Raw genomic sequence first — 25,883 nt, 5'->3', positions numbered from 1 at the left:
AATGCAGAGATACTGAGCTGGCAGCTAAAGCCAGTGACTTTTTTTTTTTTTTTTAATATGGAGCTCAAATACCTCTGGAATCCCATTTTATCTTCCTGTATGGTTGGCTGGGGCGATTTCAGTGTCCCTTTCAACCCAAGGTCAGAATGGACCCAGATGTCGCGGGTGAGGTGGAGGTTTTAACAGAAAAGGCATTCCCTGGAGTTCAGAGGACTGGATCTTGCCCTGGCTCTGCCACCTCCAGCTGTGTGTCCCTGGACAAATGCTGTCACCTTTCTGAGTTACTCTATACGGGCTCTAAGCTCCCCGCTTGCTCTAGCTTCCTGCTTTCAGTTTAAACTACTGGTGGTCATTGGCTCAGCTTGGTGGCTGGGACATGGATGAAGTCTTCTGAAAATGCACACTGAACTGACTCCCGTCTCCCATGCAGCTCCGGGACCCCACCTCTGCTCCCACACCCCCAGGGTTTGAACCCCTGCTTTTTGCTCTGAATGCTGGCGTGGCTTCCTCTCCAGGTCTCAGTACTCCAGGCAGCTCTGTTCCTGAGAGGATCCAGCTCCTGTTCCCAGCTCCGTGGGAGCCAGAATCTACCCTGGGATGTCTCCAGATTCCTCCCACACTGCATTGCCACTCAAGTCCCCAGTGTCCAACATTTCGATGTGTTTCTCGTAGAAGAGGGACTCATCTTCTCCCGGGTCTCTCTCAAGAGCCACGGTTCAGGACCAGGATTAAGGCCATAATCCAGGAAGGTCTTCTGGGTGCTGGAGTAGGGAATCTGTGGGCGCTGGGCTTCCAAACAGACAGCAAGAGCCAAGAGCTGGGCACAGGGTTAAGGATGGAGAGCCGGCAGGTGGAGCAAGGGCCAGGCAACTATAGTTTTTCCCCTGCTATCAGAGGGGTCTGTCCCAGAAGCCAGAAGACTTGCCTACGATGGGCAGTGCAGTGCAGGAGGGCGAGGAGAGCACGCCGTGGGGGGAGGCGGCAGGGCGGGAAAGGGGGAGTGTTAGCCTCCTGTGACCCTCCTGCCAGCACCTCCACTGATGCTGGAGTTCCCTGGGCCCACGTCCCTCTCTAAGGCCAGCTCAGCTGGCTGACGCTTACCACCACGACATGCTCTCTGCCCGGCTTCCAAAATGACCCCGAAACACCCTACTCTTAATTCTCTTTTTGTCTTAGTGATCCCTTTCAGCTAAGAGTAAGGAGAAAAGCAATTCATCAACATAATTGACTATCACAAATAAAAAGTCTTAATATTCCCATGAGGCATTTCCTTTTAAAAATGAGGGCTTCATGTATGTAAAATGTCAGGCAGACAGCAGTGACTCAAGGTTACTCTCTTTCCCCGTTCCTCTGATTCTTTTCTTTATTGGTTTTCCCAAATACATTACCACCTTCACTAAATGACAGTAAGGTATGCAGCTGATCTCAGTTCTGTACTCCCTGAACACAGATGCTGATGGGAAAACTGTGCAGGTGGTGAAATTGAATGCTGTATCCTTCACCAGTCTCAAAAGTCCACATTCACAGGTCAATGACCAGTGATAACGTCTTCAATATTACCCTTCCAAGGAATTCCATTCAAAGGGTGGAATTGATGGCAACCTGCCATCACTACTGGAAGATTTGGGGGGCAACCTTTCCATAGTTCATCATGCTACTTCACCTGCCCTTAAGTTCAGCCCAGTGTAACCCATAGAGCAGGCAGTCCACAAACCTTTATTTAGTGCCTGATCTCTGCCAGGTCGTGGATCCACAGGTTCTTGTGTCAGATGCTGGAGATTACAGGTTATTATGACAATCCAGAGCCTTAAAAGAGCACACAGACTGTCAAAAGACTGTCACAGCTAAATTCCAGCCTATGCAGAGTAATCAGCTTCAGAATGGTTTTTTTTTTAATTTTTTAATTTATTTTTTTATACAGCAGGTTCTTATTAGTCATCCATTTTATACACATCAGAATGAAGTTTTTTAAGCTTTCTAACCTTGTGGCAGAAACAGTGGCAACAGTCACAGAGGCTCTATTATCTGTAGGTAGATGTGGAACTAGCCACTCTCAGAGAGCAGACGCCTTCCACTCCACAATTACACTAATGCTGTGGATTAATAAACTCAGCACTGGCCCATGAAGACAAGCCTTTCAAACACAGCCGAGGGTAAACAAGCAGACACCAGTCATGACTTTTTGTTTAATCTAAGAGTCATTTTATTAGCCATGCTGAAACACCAATCCCTGAGGGGATTAGTATTGTTATGCACAGGAAATGGGACCAGAGGTTCAAAGGGACTTCATCTAATCTCTCAACCTGGTGCTAAGATTTAATCACTCCCCTTTTCTTTTGGAAAGATAAGTTTTTCTAAAAACCTTAGCTCCAAATCCAAGAGCCTTCTACAATGATGCGGACACGGGAAACTGAAGCCCAGTGGCTTTTAGCTGGAAAAAAATTTTTTTTAATAAAAATCTTCCCAACCCTGTCATTCTCTCCCTCGTTCCCGTGCCCGGCGCCTTTCTTTCTCTCTGACTGCGCGACAGGACGGGAGCTCTTAGGGTTTTTATCATAAGATTACAGATTCGCGCGACCCACCCTGACCTGACCCCTAGACTCAGGGGACTCAAGGGTGCGCTCCGCAGCTGCAGCCTGGACGGGCAAGTCGCGCTGTCCGCCCCAAAGCTGCGGGTCCCAGGACACACGTGGCGCGGCCGCCCGGTGGCCGCGCGTGGACACGATGGCCGCGTCCCCACCCCTCCCTGCCCCGCTCCTGCTTCCCGCCCTACAAGCAGCCTGAGCCGGACAACGCCTGCCAGAAGTTCTCTCGGCCTCACGCACAGCAAACCTCTTTCCTCCCGGGGACCGCCGGGCCCAGAAGAGCTCGCAGCTCGGGCGCTTACCCGGGTCGGGACCCGTACTCGACCCCGGCGGCGCGCGCGCGCGCGACCCCACGGCCGCCTCCGCGCCCGGCGCCCGCTCACCGCTCCCGCGCTCTCTCGCCCCAGGTGCCCGCGCCCGTGGGGAGCAGCTGCCGCAGGGGGCGTCCGGGGTGTGGTCAGTGAGGCGCAGCCTGAGGAAGATGCTGCGCCCGGGGGAGAAGAAGGAGCCCCGGGGCGTCGTCTACCGGGGCGTGGAGGACCACATGGACGACTCCAAGGACTTTAAGGTACCCGGGCCGTCGGCGGTCGGGACGCGAAGTCCGGGCGGGGGTCGGCTCTTCCTAACTTTGCCCTCCCCGACTAGAAGTTTCCTAGCCCGCAGCCCCGGGATGGGAGGACCGGGCGAGGTAAGGGCTGCCTGCTTCGGGGTGTGCGTGCCTTCCAAGACAGGACCTTCTCAGGAAAGGGGTGGGGGAGAGCGATGGACCGAGTTATTAAAAGGCGCCCGCCCGGTGCCTGCTTTGTCCTTTCTGTTTGCTTGTTCACCCTGCTCTTGCTCGTGATGGGCAGCTGCAGTCTGGGGAGACCTACCCCCAAAGTATTCTTAGCATTCGGCAGAATCAGGCAATTGCCTAAAATCAGGACAATTTTGGAGCGTGTGCTGTTCCGCTTGACCTTTTTATAGATTTTATTTAGAACCAAACAGCTAGATGGCTGTATCTGGCAGTCGGAGAGCCAGCTATTCACGGGGTGTTTGGGGGTTCAGAAGAATATGCTTCTCTCGTGGAGTGAAACAGAAACCAGCACTTACCAGTGAAGTGCTGCAGGGAATGGCAGGACCCGCGGGCTCCTCCAGGGGTGGGGCAGTCGGAAGGGGCTTTGGGGGAGGAGACCCTTCGAAACTGGGTAGGTGCTCTTCCGGAGGTCCCAAGGGCAAGGATGGGGCTTCTGTTTCTTTTGCGATTCCAGGCCGCTCTGCCCAAAAGGCGGCACCAGCGCCCCCTGCCGCCTAATGGCGCGATCCGAGGGCGGAGGCTGTGGACGCTCAGAACACTCAGCCCTGGATCTCCTCACGTTGTCAGCAGGAGGAAGAATCTCTTTTTAAACGTTAAAGTAGAATTAAAAGTTGTCTCTAACCCTCAGCACAAATCTCTCTGCACAGTGGAACCCTGTTAACATGTCCTTATGTACTTTCCAGGAGGGATAAAAGGCTCATACAGATACACACACGTTGATGTATCTTTTTTATTTACAAAGTATGAAGCCACAGAAATTTGCACTTTGATTTACTCATGGAATATATTTTAGAATACTTTTGAAATCAGCACCTGGAGATGTACCTCACGCTTTTTAGCAGCTTTATAATATTCCCTTGTATGAATGTGTCATGCTTTATTTTACTAGTCCTGCACGTGTATACTTAGGGGGTGTTTGTTTTGTTTCGCTATTACACATGTGGTTGAGTGTCAGTGAGTGTAGATGTGGCTTCCTCTGTCTGTCGACAGTACCTTAGTGAGTATGTTAAAGTCCTAGTAAGATCAAGGGTTATGTACAGCTTTAATTTTGGTAGAAATCGCCACATTGCCCTCTAAATAGGTTACATGAATTGACAGTGTTTTTAATCATGTGTAGTAAATCACATAAAGCAACAAACCAGGCCTCCCAAGGTGAGTCCATTTGCACATCCAGATTAAACACTGACTTTTTTTTCCTCCTCCTTAATATTAGTCTATTAACTATGGTCTTTTGGCTTAATAAAAAGAACTGAGGTTACAAGTGAATATCAAGCACTAGGAGAGTGTCTTTGGAATTAATATTAAGGGACAGGAAGAAATTTTTAAATTTTGAAAATCACGCTGGAAATACTTTTCTTTGCTTACCGATGTGGGTTTTGTTTTCTGGAGATATTAGTGAAGGAATTCTGCAACACAAAGTCTCAAACTTATTTTTCATCATGTTTTTGTTTGTCTTTATTTAGTTTTCTTGCCTAAGTCCAGTCGAGGCATTTCTGTTATTTAAGGCTTTTAGAAACCACAGTCGAGCTTGTAGATTGAGGGATTTATATATATTATTTTATTACCTAACTCCAGATCATCCTGTAGAAATCTCAGCTGTGAGACTAGTTACAAATCAATACATATAACACTCTGGAGAGTTCTGAACTCTAAGGATTTCCTCATTAAGAAGAAATTATCATATTTTCCCCAGCACACACATTATCTCAGGAATACTGACAAAATCAAAGGATGGCAGAAACCTGACAGGATTAGAAATGTGGAAAATGAACCATCTGACTGATGCCTATAAGCTTTTCCAATGACTTTCTTTCAAGGGAGTTAACGCTTTAGCATTTGGTCTTTCATTTGTTATAATTTCTCATAGTTATAATCTCTCATTTGTTAAAATCTCTCATTGTAATACATAGTTTCTCTCCTTTTTGCCCTGTTACCCATTATACGTATTTCATTAAAGCAACCTAAAGCAGATGTATTTGCTATCTAATTTAAAGGACTCAGAATTAGCTTCTGTAAACGCGATCTAGTCTGTTATGTTCTGTATCTAGTCATATAGTTCAGAATCCGAAAGAATCTGAAGTGACCTCATGACAGTAGAAAACTCTATTGACTGAATAGATAACCTGTCTACATGACATCCTTGACTTACTTTCAGAACTTTCTTTAAAGAAATCTCTTCAAAGCCTGGCTTAACATGTCATGAGGGCTTCCCTGGTGGCGCGGTGGTTAAGAATCCGCCTGCCAATGCAGGGGACACGGGTTCAAGCCCTGGTCTGGGAAGATCCCACATGCCGCGGAGCAACTAAGCCCGTGCGCCACAACTACTGAGCCTGCGCTCTGGAGCCTGCGAGCCACAAATACTGAGCCCGCGTGCTGCAACTACTGAAGCCCGTGCGCCTGGAGCCCGTGTTCTGCAACAAGAGAAGCCAACTCAATGAGAAGCCCGCGCACCGCAACGAAGAGTAGCCCCCGCTCGCCGCAACTAGAGAAAGCCCGCACGCAGCAACAAAGACCCAGTGCAGCCAAAAATAAAATAAATAAATTTAAAAAAAGTCATGAACTGAATTCAGACTCCTTAGCACATCTGATGAGCTTGTATAGAATATTTAGATGCTCTGTTGTCATTGTGAACTCAGCAGTGCCTTGTGAGCCTCTGAACCCAGTCCTTGCTGTCAAGAGTGTGTAACTGGGTTTGTGTTGACGGCACGTCACTGAGCAGACCCGTAAATTGCTCTTTCTGGAACTGTCAGGTAGACAATAGAATCCCTTTATTGTCACTGGAAGAACATATCAAATTCAAGTGCTACAATACTTCCAAATGGATTTAGGTAAGCACTTCCTTTGATAGGGTGAGACATTGAGAAAGAGCCTCTTTCTGTGAGAAGCTCATTTTAAATTTATTACTGAATATGCATACATTTGGAAATGGTTGGAAACACACGGTTATAACCTGTATTCGCTAAAGCTGTATGTAGCTTATACAGAATTTTGTGGTTGAAAAGTGACACATCTCTATTTAAGGGATTATCACTGAAGGGTGATTTCTTAGATACTATTCTGTGATAACAGAGCAAAATCCAATGTTCAAAATTGTAAGAGAGTTTGTTTTATTTCAACCTGATATTTACTGAATGAATTCTAATATGCTTAATATTTTATTAGCTATTTGAAAATACATTAAGTACTTTAAGACTTCATTTTATTTCATGATAGCTTTTAATTTTAATAGTGAGAAACATTCCTGTTATCTTTAAAATAACAAATTAGGGTTTTGGACGCATATATTATCATGTATCAAATGTGACCAGTCCCAGTCAAAGGCAGAATTAAAGCAAGAACTTGGATCATTTGTTTGGGGGAGGTTTTCACATTTTCAGAAAGTAGTCATTTTCCAGTGGGTTCTATGAAAAGCTACTGTCTTGTAGAACATTTTGCTTTTGGTCCATGTGATGAGCTATTTGCTTAAGAAATAGCTTTGGAAAAAATTCAGACAAATGTATTATTTGGTCACATATTTGTAAAGCCGAAAGGAATATTGAGAAATAATTTTAGTGTATATATTAATGAAGTTCCCTTAATTTTTCCCATTGATTTTTAAATAAGTAGTTTAGGGAAGTTCTAGTGTGTAGCCCATATCGCCTCAACTGCTGCCCTGTAAGAGCTCTGGGTCCCCCTTCCTTCCTTCCTTCCTTTCTTCCTTCTCTCTTTCTGGAAAATTTATTTACATATATGAAAGTATCATGTAAACTAAGCATATAAATGTCTAGTACACATTTAGCATAGACGGTGTGAGGAAAATACTAGAGATAGTTTCTCAAACCCTTTTTGGTCTCAGAACCCCTTTAAACAAACAATCTTGGCGATCCCAAAGACTCCTTGTCTTTGGGTTAGAGCTGCCAATATTTGCCATATTAGAAATCAAAGTGGGGAAAGTGTTTTAAACATGGGACTACATGGCACACATCCCGGTGACTGTCAGTGGTGTGATGTCACCACACATCTTGTGGCCTCTGGAAAACTCTGCTCTGCACCAGTGAGAGAGTGAAGGGCTGGGGTACAGGATGGCATGAGTTGCTCTCTGAAGGCCTGGAGGAGGAGGGAGGGTTGAGGGGGGCTGTAGGTCGTTGGGAAGCAAGGAAAGGGAGATGGATGCACTTCATTCAGGTGGAAGCCTGGAGAAGCTCAGGCTAAGCCCAGTAGGAACCCAGCAGCACAGCCTGGTGCTGGGAGATCTGGACACTGGTGTGCAATTCAGGGACAGGCCCGAGTTTGGCTTCAGCCTCAGTTTGGGACCAAAATCTGCAATTCGGCTTAGGCTTTGCCTTTGGCAACCAAATATCAAAATACCGAATTTGATGCCATTTCTGGCATCTCTGAACTGGCATGTGATCAATGATACCATTATATCTAAACAATGTAAATATATTGGCAAAAAAATAAAGTCTGTCATTTATATTTATTGCTGATAGCTAAATATTCACTTTCAAATATAGGCAGGACTTCTATAAGCAACTTTGAATAAGAATCGTGTCAGTCAATGAAGTATAATTAAATGTGACTATAATTAATGATTTTGAAAATTCTTAATTTTCTATGTAAAACAGACATTTAGAATTTTCAAGTAGTTGAATAGGGAGCTAGATTGTCAATTAATATAGTTATTAAGAGAGGATGCATTGTTAATTTTAGGAAGAACAGAACACAATTTTTGATCCAAAGCATTTATAAAAGTGTAATAATAATGCAAGGCAAGATAATAGAAGCAAGTTTTTGACATGAAGGCTTTTATGAAATTTTGTTTGCTATAGTAACATTAATAACATTAAATAAAATGGTGTTTAGAGAGTTATTTGATTTTTGGTAAGTTTATTCTGTTTAGGCAATGAGCTTTTCAAGAAAAAGTCCTGTTTGGGAAGGTGTCACGTCTTGTGAGGATGAATCAAAAACAGAATGTCAGCACCTCGGAATTTCACAAGGAAGAAATGTAATGTCACCCATGATTAATCATGTTCAGTGCAGTTATACTAAAGAATATAAAGAGCATGAAGAAAAAAATCTTAGAGAAAAATAAGATGTTCTAGAAACTTCTTGCTTCTCCCCTGACATCAGTGGAAGTGAGCATCTGTTGGGAATTACACTGCTACAGGCCAGTGACAACAGCCAACGACGCCCAAAACTTATGAAGCCTGTTCTGCAAAGTCCATTCTTATGCTCTGGAACCTTATTCTATCACACAGTTCATTCTAGGATGGGGTTTTGCCTTCAGCTTCAGTTTCTACTGTATGTGGGGTTTTTGGCATTCATCAGTCAGCCAAGATATGTATTCCGAGCACCTCCCGTTCAAATTCTGACTTTGCTCCTTACTGTGTGCCTTTGGGCACAGTGTTACCTCTCAGTGTCCTGATCTCTGGCTCTGAGTAAGTACACAGTAATGCTAGCCCTTCCTGCGTGCAGAGAACAATGAGGAATGAACCTGACCTGAGTAGGCCTGGTGCAGGATCCCAGTGGTCAAAAGAGGAGGGATCGTTCATTCCCGGAGGAGAGTGGGCAGCTATTCTAGATCACTGACCAAGTGACTTAACCTGACGATTCTTTAATATGATTCTAGCTCTGTTATCTAAGGACACGTGGGATGGGCATCGACTGTCAGCACGAAGGCCAAAGAGAGGACAGTAATTTAGCTTCCTGCACTTAATCCTTGAATTCAAGAAAATCTTTTTGTCTAACCAGAATCCCTCGTGCTGTAGTTTTAGTACATTTTTCATCTGGCAGAGAAAATGCCTCTGTTTTCACTCTACTTATTTTTTTCTCAGCTCGCATCCCTTACACTTACTTCCAAACTCTTCTTTTTTTTTTTTTTTTTTTTAAAAATTATTATTTATTTATTTATTTTTAATTTATTTATTTTTGGCTGTGTTGGGTCTTCGTTTCTGTGCGAGGGCTTTCTCTAGTTGCGGCGAGCGGGGGCCACTCTTCATCGCGGTGCGCGGGCCTCTCACTATCGGGGCCTCTCTCGTTGCGGAGCACAGGCTCCAGACGCGCAGGCTCAGTAGTTGTGGCTCACGGGACTAGTTGCCCCGCGGCATGTGGGATCTTCCCAGACCAGGGCTCGAACCCGTGTCCCCTGCATTAGCAGGCAGATTCTCAACCACTGCGCCACCAGGGAAGCCCCCAAACTCTTCTTGAGGCCTTTATTTCTACAACATATACAGGTATAGGATCAGAAAAATTGAATTATTTCTTTAATGTACTTATCAGTGAGCATTTGCTGTCACTTTCTATATGCCTAAGCATTTTGTGTTCTCCAGAGAAAAATATTGACTTTATCGTAAGCATGAGAAATAGTTTTGAATGATAGTCTTTTTTGTTTGTTTGGTTTTTGTTTTTTTAAAATTTTTATTTTATATTGGAGTATAGTTGATTAACAATGTTATGTTAGTTTCAGGTGTACAGCAAAGTGATTCAGATATACATATACATGTATCTATTCTTTTTCAAATTCTTTTCCCATTTAGGTTATTACAGAATATGGAGCAGAGTTTCCTGTACTGTACAGTAGGTTGGATGATAATCTTTTAACGATTAACTTATATTAAGTTTTACATATGCTTATTTAAGGTAACAATTTTGTATATACTTCTAGGTGGTTTTCGAGGGAAGTGCATGCGGTTTACAAAACTCTGTAAAGAAACAAAAGAGATTAAAAAACTGTGATGATGTGAATGCCTCCCCTTTGCACCATGCTGCAGAAGAAGGTCAAGTGGGTCTGATGGAGATGATCGTCAATGAATCCTCTTGTGAAGGTAGCAGAACGTTACAAGGGGTACTCCGTAAATCCATCATCCCGTTAGGCTCATTAGCAAGAGCGGAATAAAGTGATTCTGGAGGATAGGTTAGTTCCGGATTATAAAGGGCCTGAATATGTCACTCAGGAGTGCGCTTTTCCCTCCAGGCCAGTGCACCTCAATCTTTTCCACTGAAATACTGCAGAGGATAGTGCAGAGATCGGGGACAGCCCCCTGCAGGTGCAGATTTTCTTTGCATTTTGATGATAGACCATAAAAATGTACATTTCATGTATTCTTTTTTTTTTTTCTTTTTTTAAATTTATTTTATTTATTTATTATTTTTTTTTTATGGCTGTGTTGGGTCTTCGTTTCTGTGCGAGGGCTTTCTCTAGTTGCGGCAAGCGGGGGCCACTCCTCATCGCGGTGCGCGGGCCTCTCACTATCGCGGCCTCTCTTGTTGCGGAGCACAGGCTCCAGACGCGCAGGCTCAGCAACCGTGGCTCACGGGCCCAGCCGCTCCGCGGCATGTGGGATCTTCCCAGACCAGGGCTTGAACCCGTATCCCCTGCATTGGCAGGCAGACTCTCAACCACTGCGCCACCAGGGAAGCCCTCATGTATTCTTGTATACCGTTTTCACCGAGGTCATCGTATACTTAAATTGCTTATCGTGGAATAAAATTGAGACTCCAAGAAGATGTCACATCCTCCCCAGCCTCGTACCCCCAGCCTTGTTTGAGAAACTCAACTGTGCTTGATAAGGAAGGGGGATGCCACAGAGATTTAAGCAGTGAGGTGGTGTGATAAGACCTTTATTGTTTTAGGTAATTCTGTCAATATTATGGAAGATAGATTAGAAGTGCAAGCTCAGTTAAAAAGCGATTTTAGTAGTAAAAAGATGAGCATCCACCAGGGTTTTGAGATTAGAATAAGGAGAAAGGGAGAGATTCGGGAGCTATTCTGCGTGTAGAGTAGACAGTGCTTGATAAAGATGGAATATGAGGAGTAAGTGGCCAGGAGTTGGACTGACTTTGAGATTCTTAATTTAGGAATTAGGTTAATAGTCTAGCCATCCAGAAGAGAAGGCATATAAGAAAACAGAAGAAAAGTGAGTGTAAGAGTGTGAGGTGTTAATGGTTTGGGTCATACTGAGTTTAAAAGTCCCAGGGGACATCCCCTTGGAAACATTCAGTAGACTTGGAGCCTAGTATCTTGTGTCTAGTAGACTAGAAATACAGGAGGAAAGGAATAACCCCCACAGGGCCCTCGTTGCATAGGAAGTAGCTCAAGTGGTGGAAATGCATGACAATCCTTTAGGAGACCATAAGATTGCCAACAAAGGTGGCTAGAGGTAGAACACCAACGTTCAGGGTCAGAGGGCAGAGGAAAAGCCAGCAAAATTATGGTGAAGACAGTGATGGAGAAGAGACTGATGACACATGAGCCAAGGGAGAGCTGAGTTAGAAGGACCAGGTGCCATAAAGAGGTCACATAGGAAGAAGATCACAACAACCTTGCTGTTTAGAAGGCCTACCCAACCCTTGTAAAAATGATTTCTGAAAAGTGATGGAGGTAAAAGACAAATTCAAGTTATTTAATTGGTGAATGGGACTTTGTAAGTTTAGGCCCCAGGTTAATTAAGTTTGGTGCTGAATGAAATGCTGAGTGGAGCGCTTTGTCTTGATCAGACCAAATGGTCAAGAGATGTGTGTATGTCCGTGTGTGTGTGTGTGTGTGTGTGTGTGTGTGGTTGAGAATGAGGCACTAGGATGAATGAAAGAAGATAGTGGGGAGATAAATTTTAAAAAGGAGAGAAATGGGAAATGTGGCTGCAGCATGGTTCCAGGTATTGTACAATAGATGGTCCCTAAGTCATATTTATGAATGAGCACTTTTCCCCCTTCTTCAGACATAAAAATATCCTACCACCAATTACAATGGTTGATAAAGCAGTCTATTTTAGAACAGATATAAAAAAACCCCTGAAGTATCAAAGGGCATGCTGAGCTCACAGGGTAAATAGTACAATATATTGTATTGTAGAAATATGTGGAAACCATTTGTGGCATCAAGGGGCTCAAACTCTAATTCCAGTCTTGTGTTTATTTGTGGTGTGTCTTTTTTCTCATTAACATTTTTTGAACCATTGCCTATGGGCAGAACACTCCACTAAGATCTTTAAGGACATGATTTGATATTCTTCTTCCAAGAACATTGCAAGGTGTACATATCTTTTTCCCTTCCTCCCTCCCTCCCTCCCTCCTCCTTCCTTCCTTCCTTCCTTCCATCCTTCCATCCTTCCTTTCTTTCACCAAATTTGAATATGAGAAAACTGAGTTTCTAAGAGGTAAGTCAGCTTACAGAGCTCCTTACTAGCTGTGTAACGTTGGCAGGATTGTGAACCTCTCTAGGCTTCATCTTTCTGAAAAACAGTCACAGTTCCTTGTGGGCTGTTGGAGGGTTGAATAAAATAATGGTTGCGTGGAACTTAGTACAGTGCCTGGCGTAGAGGTATTGCTTTTATATAAGCTCATTGCTTTATAACCATTCCCAAATTCATACCACAGATAAAAACATGTGATAGGAAGACCTATTTCTTATGGAGTCTACAGATCGACAGCTAACATTTGACAAAGTCAGTGCCATATGTATGTGCACTCACAAAGGTGTCCATTAGATGTTTTTGAGAACTGAAGCTATCTTTTTATTTTTCCTAAAGAAGGAGCAGCCTGCTACAATGGCACTTGGCACTGAGCTTTGCAGTGAATAGGCGTGCAGTAGGCAGTGAGCACGGTCCAAGCAAAATCTAACCCACGTTTTCGTGTCTTTTTCTAGTACTGAATGTGATGGATGATTATGGAAATACCCCTCTGCACTGGGCTGCAGAAAAAAACCAGGTGGAAAGTGTTAAGTTTCTTCTTCGCAAAGGAGCCAATCCAAACCTCCGAAACTGCGACATGATGGCCCCCTTGCACGTGGCTGTGTGGGGCTTACACAATGACGTGATGAAGGTAAGGCTGCAGGCGGCTCCCCAGGTACCGAACATCGTAGTGTGGGCCGGGACCCACGTCCAGCTGTGTCTGCCTGCTCCAGAAGGCCAACCTCAGCTGCCAGGGCCAACGGAATGTAATGATTTTAACGTTGGCTTTTCTTCTGACCAACTGACGATAGTGGTGATGATGATGAGGAGGATGAGAATAATAATAACAACAGTCTTTATTGACCAGTTCTTATGTATCAGCTACCAGCGTTTTTCTGTGTTTAAGAGCTTTCCGTGTTTTAGTTTTTTAAATCCTCCTCATTTAAAAAAAAAAATCTATGAAGTAGGACTATTATTACCCCCATTTCATAGCTGAGGAAACTGAGGTAGAGAGAGAATTAAATAACTTGCCTAATTAGTGCATAAGAGTTAGGTGGTGAAAGCAAGAATTAGGAATTTTTTTCTCATCTTTATGTTTTGCAAGTCAAGGCTTTACTGCTTTTACCTGGCCAATTTAATGATTAAAAGGAAGAAGGTGATGGCTACCTCAGTGAAGACAGAAAGTATCATTATGATTTACTGTTTTTGTGAAAGTAAATGGCATGCCTTAGTGAATGGCATGTCTTAGCAGAAGACAACAATACTATTGGGAAAATTCTTCTTATTTTTTTCAAGAGAGTGGGTTTGGTCAAATAGAGGAAACCTTGGTAAATGCCTAAAGGGTATGGTTTAGGTCATGGCTTTTAAACTACATCTCAGGGTCTCACAGACACACTAGAAAACACACATGCTGACTTAAAGAGGAATGCAATTTACAAGCAGATCTTGTTCCAGAAATTCATTTCTTAGGTAGGCAATTTGGACCTTACAGTAAGTTTTCCTATAGGAGCAATGTTGCTAATGATGACTTGGCTGTTGTGCTTGTGACCTGTCTTAGTCAGTTCGGGCTGCTATCACAGAGAACCGGAGACTGGGTGGCTTAAACAACAGTTATTTCTCACAGCTGTGGAAGCTGCATTGTCCAAGATCAAGGCACTGGCAGATCTGGTGTCTGGTGAGGGCTTGATTCCTGTTTAATAGATGGCCTTTGTCTCTCTGTGTCCTCACGTCGTGGAAGGGGCAAGAGAACTTTCTGGGGTTTCTTTTACAAGGGCACTAATCCCATTTGTGAGGGCTCCACTCTCATGACCTAATCACCTCCCAAATGCCTCATCTCTTAGTACCACATGGGAGATTAGGATTTCAATATATGAATTTTGAAGGACAAAAATATTCAGTTTATCACACCACACCAATGAGATCTCAGGGGTGTCCATGAGCTCCATGCTCCCTTAGCCCAGACACCTTCCTCTCAGCCCCCTGAGTCCTTGGTTCCTTTAAGCCAGACACAGAGGGTGTGAGGGGAGCCCCCTTTCCTCTCTCCCCTTGTGCCTTGTATTTAGCATTGCCATAATTCTTAGTACAGGGTATGGTAATCAAATGTTCACATGCTTTTCTCCCCTTCTGGCTGGGTATCCTGGAAGGAAGGACTCTGTGTGACTAATCTAACATCTCTAGTCCTCAGCACTGCTGATAAATGCTGGCTCTTGAATGAATAAATGAGTAACTAGGCGTTTTGGCTGAAGGAGAAGGGGAGAGCTTAGGTATCAGTGCCTAAGAAGATGAGTCAGGGCAGCCCCTTGCAGAGGTTACTGGAAAGGCCTTTGTCAACAGGCTGTCTGTTTTTGCCAATGGCTACATTATTCATGAGCCAGATGCTACTTAAGTGTCATCTGTGTTGGGCCACTAGTGACTGCAGGGCCCCCCAGAGATGCTGCTTGTTTCCCCAGTGAACTCTTGTGCTTCCTCCGAGGCTCTTTTCAGAAACAAATGCCCACTGACTTAATTAATCTTGGCTCCAAAAGTGTGATTTGGGAATTCAAAGGCAGGTAACAGTTGAAAGGCTGTTGTTAATTAGAAATCAGACATCTTCAGGCTAACAAATACAGAAAGATAGGTATCACATCGAAATAGAGAAGAAAGTCTAGAAATAAGCCCATAAATGATTTATAATCTAGATGGTGGATATAACAGGTTTTCCTGGGTGACGCCAGAACAAGAAAAAAAATAGGGTTATAAGGGAATTGTTGTCTCTCCTTTTCTTGGTCTTACCAACCATCACTTCATTGAAAAGTATTTTCAAGCCCTTCTGCTTCACCCGAGAAGAAGGAGGAGGAATTTAGGAGTGTCTCTCTGTGTGCTTGCAAACAGCAGTCCTGGGGGCCTGACTCTCCCAGTTACACCCAGGGGTCAGACCTGTACCTCCACCAGCTCTTGCCAATTTCAATCTCCATTGTTCAGCCTTCCTCCAAACCTTCCACTGCCGCCTTGTGGTTATAAAGTAAAAAATTGCTACCCATGTGTGACTTCAAGTTCTTACACAGATACCAGTGGTGTATATAGTGTTCCCTGGGGCACACTGGACCGCGGGTTAGGGGCTGGCCTTGCTTCTCAGTAGCCTGCAGGCCTTAGTTCTTGGGGCTTAAGCTCAAAGTATCCAGTTCGAGCCTCCCATGAGACTTCCTGGATTCTCATCACGGGACTTCCAGAGGCCACACCTGCCAGCCTCCAGACTTGCCTGGTCATGACTGAACTTGAAGTGGGCACACAGTTTAGTTGCTCTCTCTGGGCTCCCTGCCGCATACAATCTAACACAGCTTTAGGAAAGATTGTGCTAACGGCAGTGAGCAGAAACACCCTAATAGATGCTCCAAATCTATGATCCAAGATTCTAAGAGGGCAAAGATATAAAAACCTCTCCTTATAGACTTGGGTGGATTATTTCACATGTGAATCCAGAGTTCGTTAAGAACAGAATGTGATGCTTCAAGTCCATAGACTGAACCGTGTGTTCTCATTTTCCTTCATCAGTAATCTCCCTGTGTATTCCTGTGGCCTAAAATTTCAGTGTAATTTTCCTTAATGAGCAGAGCTAATTAGTCAGCCTAATTCATTTGCTGACACTCACATCAGGACACATTCTATTAACAAGGGGCTCTGTGTGCCTTTTTTTTGGTAAGTCAAGGTTTTTAGGAAACAGCATGTTTAATAAATTCTTTCTTAAACAGCTTAAGTGCAAGCACATGTTACAGTTTTATCAGAGACTTGCTGCAAAAGAAAAGGCCTCTAGTAGGCCAATTCAAAGATTTCTCTTTTGAGAGAGACATTTATATAAGGTAATTTTTGGTAGATTTAATATAAAATGAAGACTGATTCAAGATCTATAGATTCTTGGCCAATAATCAGCCTGAAGTCAACCAGGTGAGGGGGTAACAGGTCTTCAATTAAATTCCATCAGAAAAATCGTGTAACCGTTTTATCAGGAATGCTCGTTTTTACATTAGAGAAAAAGTTTCTGTTCCAGACTGTGTGAATTGATTGAGTTAAGCTATACCTGTGTTACATGAGACTCTTCTTTTCTCTACTGCAGAGAATGGAGTTTTAATGGACATTTCCCAAAATACTTGCAATCTGGGTAAAAGAAAAATGACTAGATGGGAAAAGGAAACCATTCCCTCCCCTCTTCGCCTCTCCCTCCCTCCCTCTCTTCTTTCTCTCTCTCTCCTCTTTCTTTACGTCTGTCACTCCTCTACCACCTGCACATTCCAAATGGCTCCACCAATCTAGTTTTGGTAGATATTAGTTAATATAGCTCACTTAATACAAGTGAGAGGTATTCAGTGAGCAATGTTAACTAGTATCTACAATTCTTAGTCTATTTCCTGTTCTGCAGCTCCGTGTTGCCTTAATTGACATGCTGTAGAAATTGCCATTATTTCATCTATTTGAGAAATTTACATAGTACCCGCTATGTACAAGGTTTCATGCCAGATTCCATGGGAGAGTGATGAAAAAGATGAATAAGGACATGGTCCCTGGCATCCTAGAGCTTAAAATCCAGTGGAAGACAAATACCCTATTGGGAAACGTCCATGTTAACTTTTTAACAATTATTCCCCTCTTTTATGTAGGTCTTGATTGAGCATCGCACTACTGATGTTAATCTGGAAGGCGAAAATGGAAACACAGCTCTGATAATCGCATGTTTCACAGATAATAGTGAAGCAGTGCAGCTTTTGGTTTGTACTTTAATCACATTTTTTTCTGTTTTCTTTATCCTTTAGTACAACATGAATTTTTGTTATTTACAACAGCTTTCAGTTTCTCTTCTTAGCAAAATATAAAATGTAGACACTAGGTCAGAAAAAAATAGTTCTATGTGTTTGGGTATATGTACACACCCCTTCAATCTTAAATGAGTCTGAGGTTGCTTATCGAAGACGAATAGGAAAGCATTACAGAAAATGTGAGAAGATTGAAGTGAAAAGAAAATATCAACAGGAAAATTTAAGGTGAAGCTGGTGGTCAGGCTAGAATATAAAATACAAAGCATAATGGCCTGTATGTTCATAAAGGTAGATCATACTTTTCACTCTGAGCTTCTGAATAGTAAAAGGAAAGATGAATATAGTCATTTGCAAACTTATTGTTGGGCCCTGAGATAAAGGCTAAGGGAAACACAGCCATACCTGTTCCCAAGATGAGAAGAAATTGCTGCCATGGGCTCTCAGAAAGGGAACCTTGAATGGTATAACGACTAAGGTCTTTAGCCACAGCCCTAAAAGCAGAGCCAGGCTTCTCTCCCATGAGATTTCTTGGGGCCGGTCCAGTCAAACTCTGGAGATACCCATCACCATGGCTGCGTCCTGCTCCACGGAATGCCCCTTCTGAGTGTTGGACAGAGTTCCATCAAACAGCTTTCTTTTAAATATTCCTCAATCACTTGTACATTATTCAGGCCAGATTCTATATTTTTAGCACTTGATTTTCCCTCTCCACCATCCCAGAGAGTAAATAAAATGAAATAAAAGAATTTCAGAGTATCTGTGGGATATTTCAATTTACAAATATGTTCTAACCTATTTACTAGGTATACTTGGACAAAAATACATATTCTTATAAGCTGTCATGATTGGACCAAAAAGAGAATAAAAAATAAAGTAACTAATACTCAAATAAAGAATTTAGAAAAAGGGCCCCAAATAAACCAAAAGAAAAATGGAATAAAGGAATAATAAAGTTGAAAACAGAAAATAATAATTTTGGAATTATTCAATAAATCGAGTTATTTTCTCCAAAAAAGATAATAAAACAGACATAGTATTGGCAAGTCTAACCACAATGGAAAAAGCCAAAGCACAAATCAACAAAATTAGAAATAGCAAAGGGATTTAACTGAATATGATGGGGAATTTTTAAATGGCAAAAGATCAGTATGCAATCCTATCCTAAAAATTTGAAAATGCTTTTCTTAAGGGATAAATAACTGAAAGTAAAGTGACTAAAAAGTTAAAGATCTGTAGGGAACCATTAAAAGTATTTTAAAAAAGCATTGTTAAAGCTCTGGAACCAGCTAATGTTACATGCTTTTATAGATTTTACAAGTTCTTTCAAACTTTCAAGGAAAAAGTTTCCATTTCAGATAACCTTCCTATGGCACAAGAAAAGAGTGAAACCATGCAGATTAATTATATGAAGCAGACATAATAATAATTCCAAACTTGAGAGCTCCCCCGACCAAAAAAATGTAGATCAATTTCACATACAAGTATAGATGCAAAGTCTTAAAAATACTAGCAATTAATTCATTGAAATAATTAAAAGTAACACATAATACCATGTTGGCCTTACCAGGGAATGTATGGAGAGTTCAGTATTAGATTAGATTATAACCCATCGATTGACCCGAGTCAACAAATCATATGATTATATCGAGCTATTTATCTTTAAATGGTTATAAAATTATCTGTCAAGTATTCTTACAGATCTATAAGGAAAAGACAATTTTCCACAGAAAATTGGCAAGGGACACATAAAGTTTATTTAATTTCTCTAGTAATCAAAGAGAAACATGTTAAAACAGTGAGATATCATTTTTTTTTATCTCTTAAATTAGAAGGATGAAAAATCCTTACTGATTTACAGTGTTAGAGAAATTTTAACGAGTCGGGGAATTTCATTCACTGTTGCTGCGAATACTTTTTGACTCACCAATTCCAATTCTTGGAATACATCTCAAGGAGATAATTAAAGGTATCACTGATATTAACACCAGTGTTATATATAGCAAACTGAGAAAAAATTGAAATTTAATAATAGGGATTGATTATATAAAGTTTTGTGTACCCCCAAATGGAATACGTACTTGATAAAATCATATAATTTAAGAATATTAAGTAAAATACTTTTTTAAACAGTGAGATCATATAGTATACACGTAAACATTACTTTTGCAAAGAAGACAAAAGAATATTGTCTTTAAAGTGTAAAACAATTCTCTCCCTGATAGTGAGATTATAGGTGGTATTTGCTTCTTCACACTTTTTTGCTTTTTCAATACCTCTTCTTTTGTGATAATGAAAGGTACTTAAAACAAAACTGAAATCCAGTGATCTGTAGAAAATGATTGTTGAAAATGGTTGATTCAGAGGTCAAGGTAATATACCATTCAGTTCTTTTAACAACGTTTTAGTAGAGAACTTTCATTAGTAAAATGTCTGATTTTCATAATTTAACATGAGTGCTGGTCTAATCATTTGTTAATTGCACAAGTGAAAGGAAAATAATCTGGGAAATATTATCACTTTATTTGTATAAGGAATTGAGAATGGTTGTAGGAGGAATCATGATAATGTCTTTAAAAGTCTCTTTAATTTCATTGAAAAATGTGTTCACTTTAGTTTGGTGGGGGATCAAGTTGATATATCGTTTGTGTCTATGTTGTTACTTCATCGTTAGAAAATATAAAGTGTCTGTAGTTCAGAATCTTAGCCTAGTTCCAAAATTACCTTCTTGCCTAGATTTCATATTATATGAAGCTTTTCTGTGTAGTTTTACATAGGCACGGAGTAGTGAAAAGGTCTGGGAGATGCATATTCTTGCCCATTCTTGTGATCTGGGCTTTAACTTGTGTAATTTGACTTCTATTGTTCTTTCTTTTCTTCCAGTTAAATAAAGGAGCTAAACCATGTAAATCAAATAAATGGGGATGCTTCCCTATTCACCAGGCTGCATTTTCGGGTGCCAAAAAATGCATGGAAATAATATTAAAGTTTGGTGAGTAAAGGCTTTCCTCTATTAGGTACTGTAAAGAAACCTATTCTGGTGGATGCTATTAATTTGAGAAATATTTAATATAATTTATACCTGGGCTTTTCTGTAAGTCTGAAAGTCCTTTCTTTTTTAAAAAAATCCTTTTATTTCTTTATAATATTTGTTATCTTGAATTTTATTTTCTCCTAAAGGTGAGGAACACGGGCATAGCAGACTGTCTCACATTAACTTTTTGAACAATGGGAAAGCTAGCCCTCTGCACATGGCAGTTCAAAGTGGTGACTTGGAAATGATTAAAATGTGCCTGGACAAGGGTGCACAGTTGGACCTGATGGAGGTAGTTGTTCAAATTCCACCTGATACTTTTATTGTAGAATTGTCGTGAATTATTTGCCAAAGTGCTTTACAGCTCTTTTACAGTTAAATTAGATGGATATTATTTCCTGCTATTCATGTAGAAGCCAAACAAGAAACTCTCCCAAATTTTAATCTATCTGAAGAATTTTGAGAGCTACCAAAAGCAGTTGCAAACACAAATACAGATACAGTAGAGATACTGACACTGATGATAGGAGAAGTACTGTCAGAGCTGTCAAGAACTGTCGGATTGCAAGGAAATAAAATTGCTAGTTAGGATTTTTCTATTGATGCTTTTCAATAGATGAAACCAATTACTATTCACCATCTGAAATTCCATATTCCTTGATTTTGTTGGCCTGGGGAGAAAAAAAAAACAAGTGAATTTAGGTTTTATCCTTAAATTGGGATGAAATATTGATTGATTCTAATATCAAAACTCTTTACAGAAAGGGAAGTGCACAGCCCTTCATTTTGCTGCCACCCAGGGAGCCACTGAGATTGTTAGACTGATGATATCTTCCTACTCTGGCAGCAGCGATATTGTTAATCAGGTGGATGGAAATCACGAGACACTGCTTCACAGGCAAGTTTCCTACCTATGTTTAACTATACCCTGCAAGACAAAGTTAGCACTTATGGTAGCAGAGATTGTATAGTTCGAAAGAAAAGAGCAGAGATACCAAAGGTCCTGTGGTTCAACTGGAATCTCTATGTTCCTCTGGAATCAAAGTAGAAAGTTAAATAGATTTTCATAGCATAATATCTCCAGTGGAATATTCTGGATCAGTTCTTAGTCCAGTGGCTATAGGCTCAAGATTCATTTCCTATATGCTCAGGAGGTCAACATACATGGCTTTTCAAGCCCTTTCTAATCTGTTTCAGTTCCTCACGTGTGTCTTATCCTCTTTCTCAGTGGAGATAATGGAGCAGATACATATGGATGGTCCACTTTTCCCACCCTATTTCCCTTTCCACTTAGCCCCACAGTTACACATAAACGTTCTCAAAACATATGTGTAGTTTTAGGGAACGATTGCCAAGCTCAAAAGAAGATAAATATTTCTGTTGAGTTTAACAGAAGTACAAATCAGAGAAAAGCATCTGAAGCTATAGGCTTACTAGCTGCTAGGACAGGAAACAGGCAGTGTAGACTGAGAGTTCAATTCCTTGGGAAGACAAGGACTGAATGCGCCCTGTGTGAGAGAAAGAGGTGACTGAGATGAGCCTTTGCTGTCTCTCTGTCTCTGTCTCTATCACTGTCTCTCTGTGTGTGTCTCTCTCTCTCTCTCTCACACACACACACACACACACACACACATACACACACGCAGAGCTGGAAGCCTGGAATGGCAGAAAAAAACTGCGATATTCTCAATAGGTAACTGAACCAAGAAATCTACAATATCCCACAGGGAAAAAGAAACTTTAGCTACCAACATAAGATCTGGTTCTAAACTGGGAAATGGGGGGGGGGGGGGGAGGTGAATGTACATATTAGCAAAACCACCAGCCACAATGGGCTATGCATGAATAGAAGGGAACTCCAAGGAACTTCCACGTAGGATGAGTTTGCAAATTAAAATTTCACAGCATAAAGGAAAACATAAAATTATGACAATGAAATCAACAAAAGGATAATTTACTTCCAAAGAAATGGAATAATTGGGCAATTTACAAATAATTTTAAAATAAGGATATTTAAAACTTTCAGAAATTTAAAGGAAGGAATGGTCAGTTATGTAAAAGTAGGTATATTAAGATAATGGATTATGGAAAACAAATTGGCATTTATGAATCAAAGATTGGTGATGAGAAAAAGATCCAGTTGGAAACCCAGGAAATGCAAAAAACAAATATTGAAATAAAACAAAGACTCAGTAGATAGATTAACCTCTACACCAGAGATTTCTCAAACTACTGCACTTTGGAATCATGTGAGGAGTTTATAAAATCCCAATGTCAGTTCATGTGCCAGATTACATCATAATTCCTGAGGAGGGGTCTCAGGAATTTTTAAAAACTCTTTGTGATTCCAGTGTTTAACCAATTTGGAAACCTAGTGATCTGGGTATAGTTAAAATGTGTACATTTAGAATAGAGCTTTAATATACAAATATGCATAAGAATGAATTATTTTAGGATAATAGACCCATCTACCTGACCAAAAAATGTACTTAGCCTGGTGACTAGCTAGACACATTCACCTTGGATTGGCTGAAGATTTCTTGGACCAGTTCAGTCCAATTCTGAGGAACCTAATACTGATGTATGATCCTGGAATGTTTTTCTGATAGACAGTGACCTTTGGAGTTTATCTTGAAGTTCAAAGGAAAGCTTGCTCTTTGGGCTACAGTTCCTTTTGCTAGTGTAGTGCAAAGATGTCAGTGGTCTGCAGGCCACACTTTGAGTAACAAATCTCTAGACTGGGAAGATTTAGAACAAATTGAATGGGACCTTAATGTTGTTATTTATTTCCTAAAATTACTAAATACCTCTAATATCACTTATAATGCAACCTGCTGTGAATTTGGGGTGAAAATTGGCAAGCTGATTCTAAGATTTATACACAGAGGGTTAAGAATAGCTGAGAAAATCTTGTGAGGGAACAAAGAAATGAGATTTGCATTAGGAAACATAGACTTTTATTGTATTTTATTTTTTTAAACATCTTTATTAGAGTATAATTGCTTTACAATGGTGTGTTAGTTTCTGCTTTATAACAAAGTGAATCAGTTATACATATACATATGTTCCCATATCTCTTCCCTCTTGCATCTCCCTCCCTCCCACCCTCCCTATCCCACCCCTCTAGGTGGTCACAAAGCACCAAGCTGACTCCCTTTACTATGCGGCTGCTTCCCACTACCTATCTATTTTACGTTTGGTAGTGTATATATGTCCATGCCACTCTCTCAGTTTGTCCCAGCTTACCCTTCCCCCTCCCCGTATCCTCAAGTCCATTCTCTAGTAGGTCTGCATCTTTATTCCCATCTTGCCCCTAGGTTCTTCTGACCATTTTTTTTTCTTTTTTTTTTTTAGATTCCATATATATGTGTTAGCATATGGTATTTGTTTTTCTCTTTCTGACTTACTTCACTCTGTATGACAGTCTCTAGGTCCATCCACCTCACTACAAATAACTCAGTTTCGTTCCTTTCTATGGCTGAGGAATATTCCATTGAATATATGTGCCACATCTTCTTTATCCATTAATCTGTTGATGGACACTTAGGTTGCTTCCATGTCCTGGCTATTGTAAACAGAGCGGCAATGAACATTTTGGTACATGACTCTTTTTGAATTATGGTTTTCTCAGGGTATATGCCCAGTAGTGGGATTGCTGGGTCATATGGTAGTTCTATTTTTAGTTTTTTAAGGAACCTCCATACTATTCTCCATAGTGGCTGTATCAATTTACATTCCCACCAACAGTGCAAGAGGGTTCCCTTTTCTCCACACCCTCTCCAGCATTTATTATTTGTAGATTTTTTGATGGTGGCCATTCTGACCGGTGTGAGATGATATCTCATTGTAGTTTTGATCTGCATTTCTCTAATGATTAATGATGTTGAGCATTCTTTCATGTGTTTGTTGGCAATCTGTATATCTTCTTTGGAGAAATGTCTATTTAGGTCTTCTGCCCATTTTTTGGATTGGGTTGTTTGTTTTTTTGATATTGAGCTGCATGAGTTGCTTGTATGCATTGGAGATTAATTCTTTGTCAGTTGCTTCATTTGCAAATATTTTCTCCCATTCTGAGGGTTGTCTTTTCATCTTGTTTATGGTTTCTTTTGCTGTGCAAAAGCTTTTAAGTTTCATTAGGTCCCATTTGTTTGTTTTTATTTCCATTTCTCTAGGAGGTGGGTCAAAAAGGATCTTGCTGTGATTTATGTCATAGAGTGTTCTGCCTATGTTTTCCTCTAAGAGTTTGATGATGTCTGGCCTTACATTTAGGTCTTTAATCCATTTTGAGTTTATTTTTGTGTATGGTGTTAGGGAGTGTTCTAATTTCATTCTTTTACATGGAGCTGTCCAGTTTTCCCAGCACCACTTATTGAAGAGGCTATCTTTTCTCCACTGTATATTCTTGCCTCCTTTATCAAAGATAAGGTGACCATATGTGCGTGGGTTTATCTCTGGGCTTTCTATCCTGTTCCATTGATCTATATTTCTGTTTTTGTGCCAGTACCATACTGTCTTGATTACTGTCGCTTTGTAGTATAGTCTGAAGTCAGGGAGCCTGATTCCTCCAGCTCTGTTTTTCTTTCTCAAGATTGCTTTTGCTATTCGGGGTCTTTTGTGTTTCCATACAAATTGTGAAATTTTTGTTCTAGTCCTGTGAAAAATGCCAGTGGTAGTTTGATAGGGATTGCATTGAATCTGTAGATTGCTTTGGGTAGTAGAGTCATTTTCACAATGTTGATTCTTCCAATCCGAGAACATGGTATATCTCTCCATCTATTTGTATCATCTTTAATTTCTTTCATCAGTGTCTTATAATTTTCTGCATACAGGTCTTTTGTCTCCTTAGGTAGGTTTATTCCTAGATATTTTACTCTTTTTGTTGCAATGGTAAACGGGAGTGTTTCCTTAATTTCACTTTCAGATTTTTCATCATTAGTGTATAGGAATGCAAGAGATTTCTGTGCATTAATTTTGTATCCTGCTACTTTACCAAATTCATTGATTAGCTCTAATAGTTTTCTGGTAGCATCTTTAGGATTCTCTATGTATAGTATCATGTCATCTGCAAACAGTGACAGATTTACTTCTTCTTTTCCAATCTGGATTCCTTTTATTTCTTTTTCTTCTCTAATTGCTGTGGTTAAAACTTCCAAAACTATGTTGAATAATAGTGGTGAGAGAGGACAACCTTGTCTTGTTCCTGATCTTAGTGGAAATGGTTTCAGTTTTTCACCATTGAGGATGATGTTGGCTGTGGGTTTGTCATATATGGCCTTTATTATGTTGAGGAAAGTTCCCTCTATGCCTACTTTCTGGAGGGTTTTTTATGATAATGGGTGTTGAATTTTGTCAAAAGCTTTCTCTGCATCTATTGAGATGATCATATGGTTTTCCTCCTTCAATTTGTTAATATGGTGTATCACATTGATTGATTTGCGTATATTGAAGAATCCTTGCGTTCCTGGGATAAACCCCACTTGATCATAGTGTATGATCCTTTTAATGTGCTGTTGGATTCTGTTTGCTAGTATTTTGTTG

The 25,883-nt window shown here is 40.9% G+C and overlaps 1 protein-coding gene across 1 annotated transcript in view; it reads left to right on the top strand.

Moving 5' to 3' along the window:
• The first annotated feature begins 424 nt into the window (after window positions 1-424).
• TRPA1 (transient receptor potential cation channel subfamily A member 1) overlaps window positions 425-25,883 on the top strand; it is a 61,265-nt gene continuing 35,806 nt past the window's right edge. The window contains exons 1-8 of the mRNA XM_061171718.1: window positions 425-866; window positions 2,828-3,153; window positions 10,025-10,184; window positions 13,004-13,179; window positions 17,159-17,266; window positions 20,195-20,303; window positions 20,492-20,637; window positions 21,107-21,243. Of these exons, the coding sequence (XP_061027701.1) occupies window positions 425-866; window positions 2,828-3,153; window positions 10,025-10,184; window positions 13,004-13,179; window positions 17,159-17,266; window positions 20,195-20,303; window positions 20,492-20,637; window positions 21,107-21,243 (1,604 nt within the window). The remainder of the gene's footprint in view (window positions 867-2,827; window positions 3,154-10,024; window positions 10,185-13,003; window positions 13,180-17,158; window positions 17,267-20,194; window positions 20,304-20,491; window positions 20,638-21,106; window positions 21,244-25,883) is intronic.

This window comes from Eubalaena glacialis, chromosome 17, assembly GCF_028564815.1.
Source record: "Eubalaena glacialis isolate mEubGla1 chromosome 17, mEubGla1.1.hap2.+ XY, whole genome shotgun sequence".
NCBI lineage: Eukaryota > Metazoa > Chordata > Mammalia > Artiodactyla > Balaenidae > Eubalaena > Eubalaena glacialis.
Note: the sequence above shows the minus strand (reverse complement) of the source record. Positions and strands in the feature narration are given on the sequence as shown.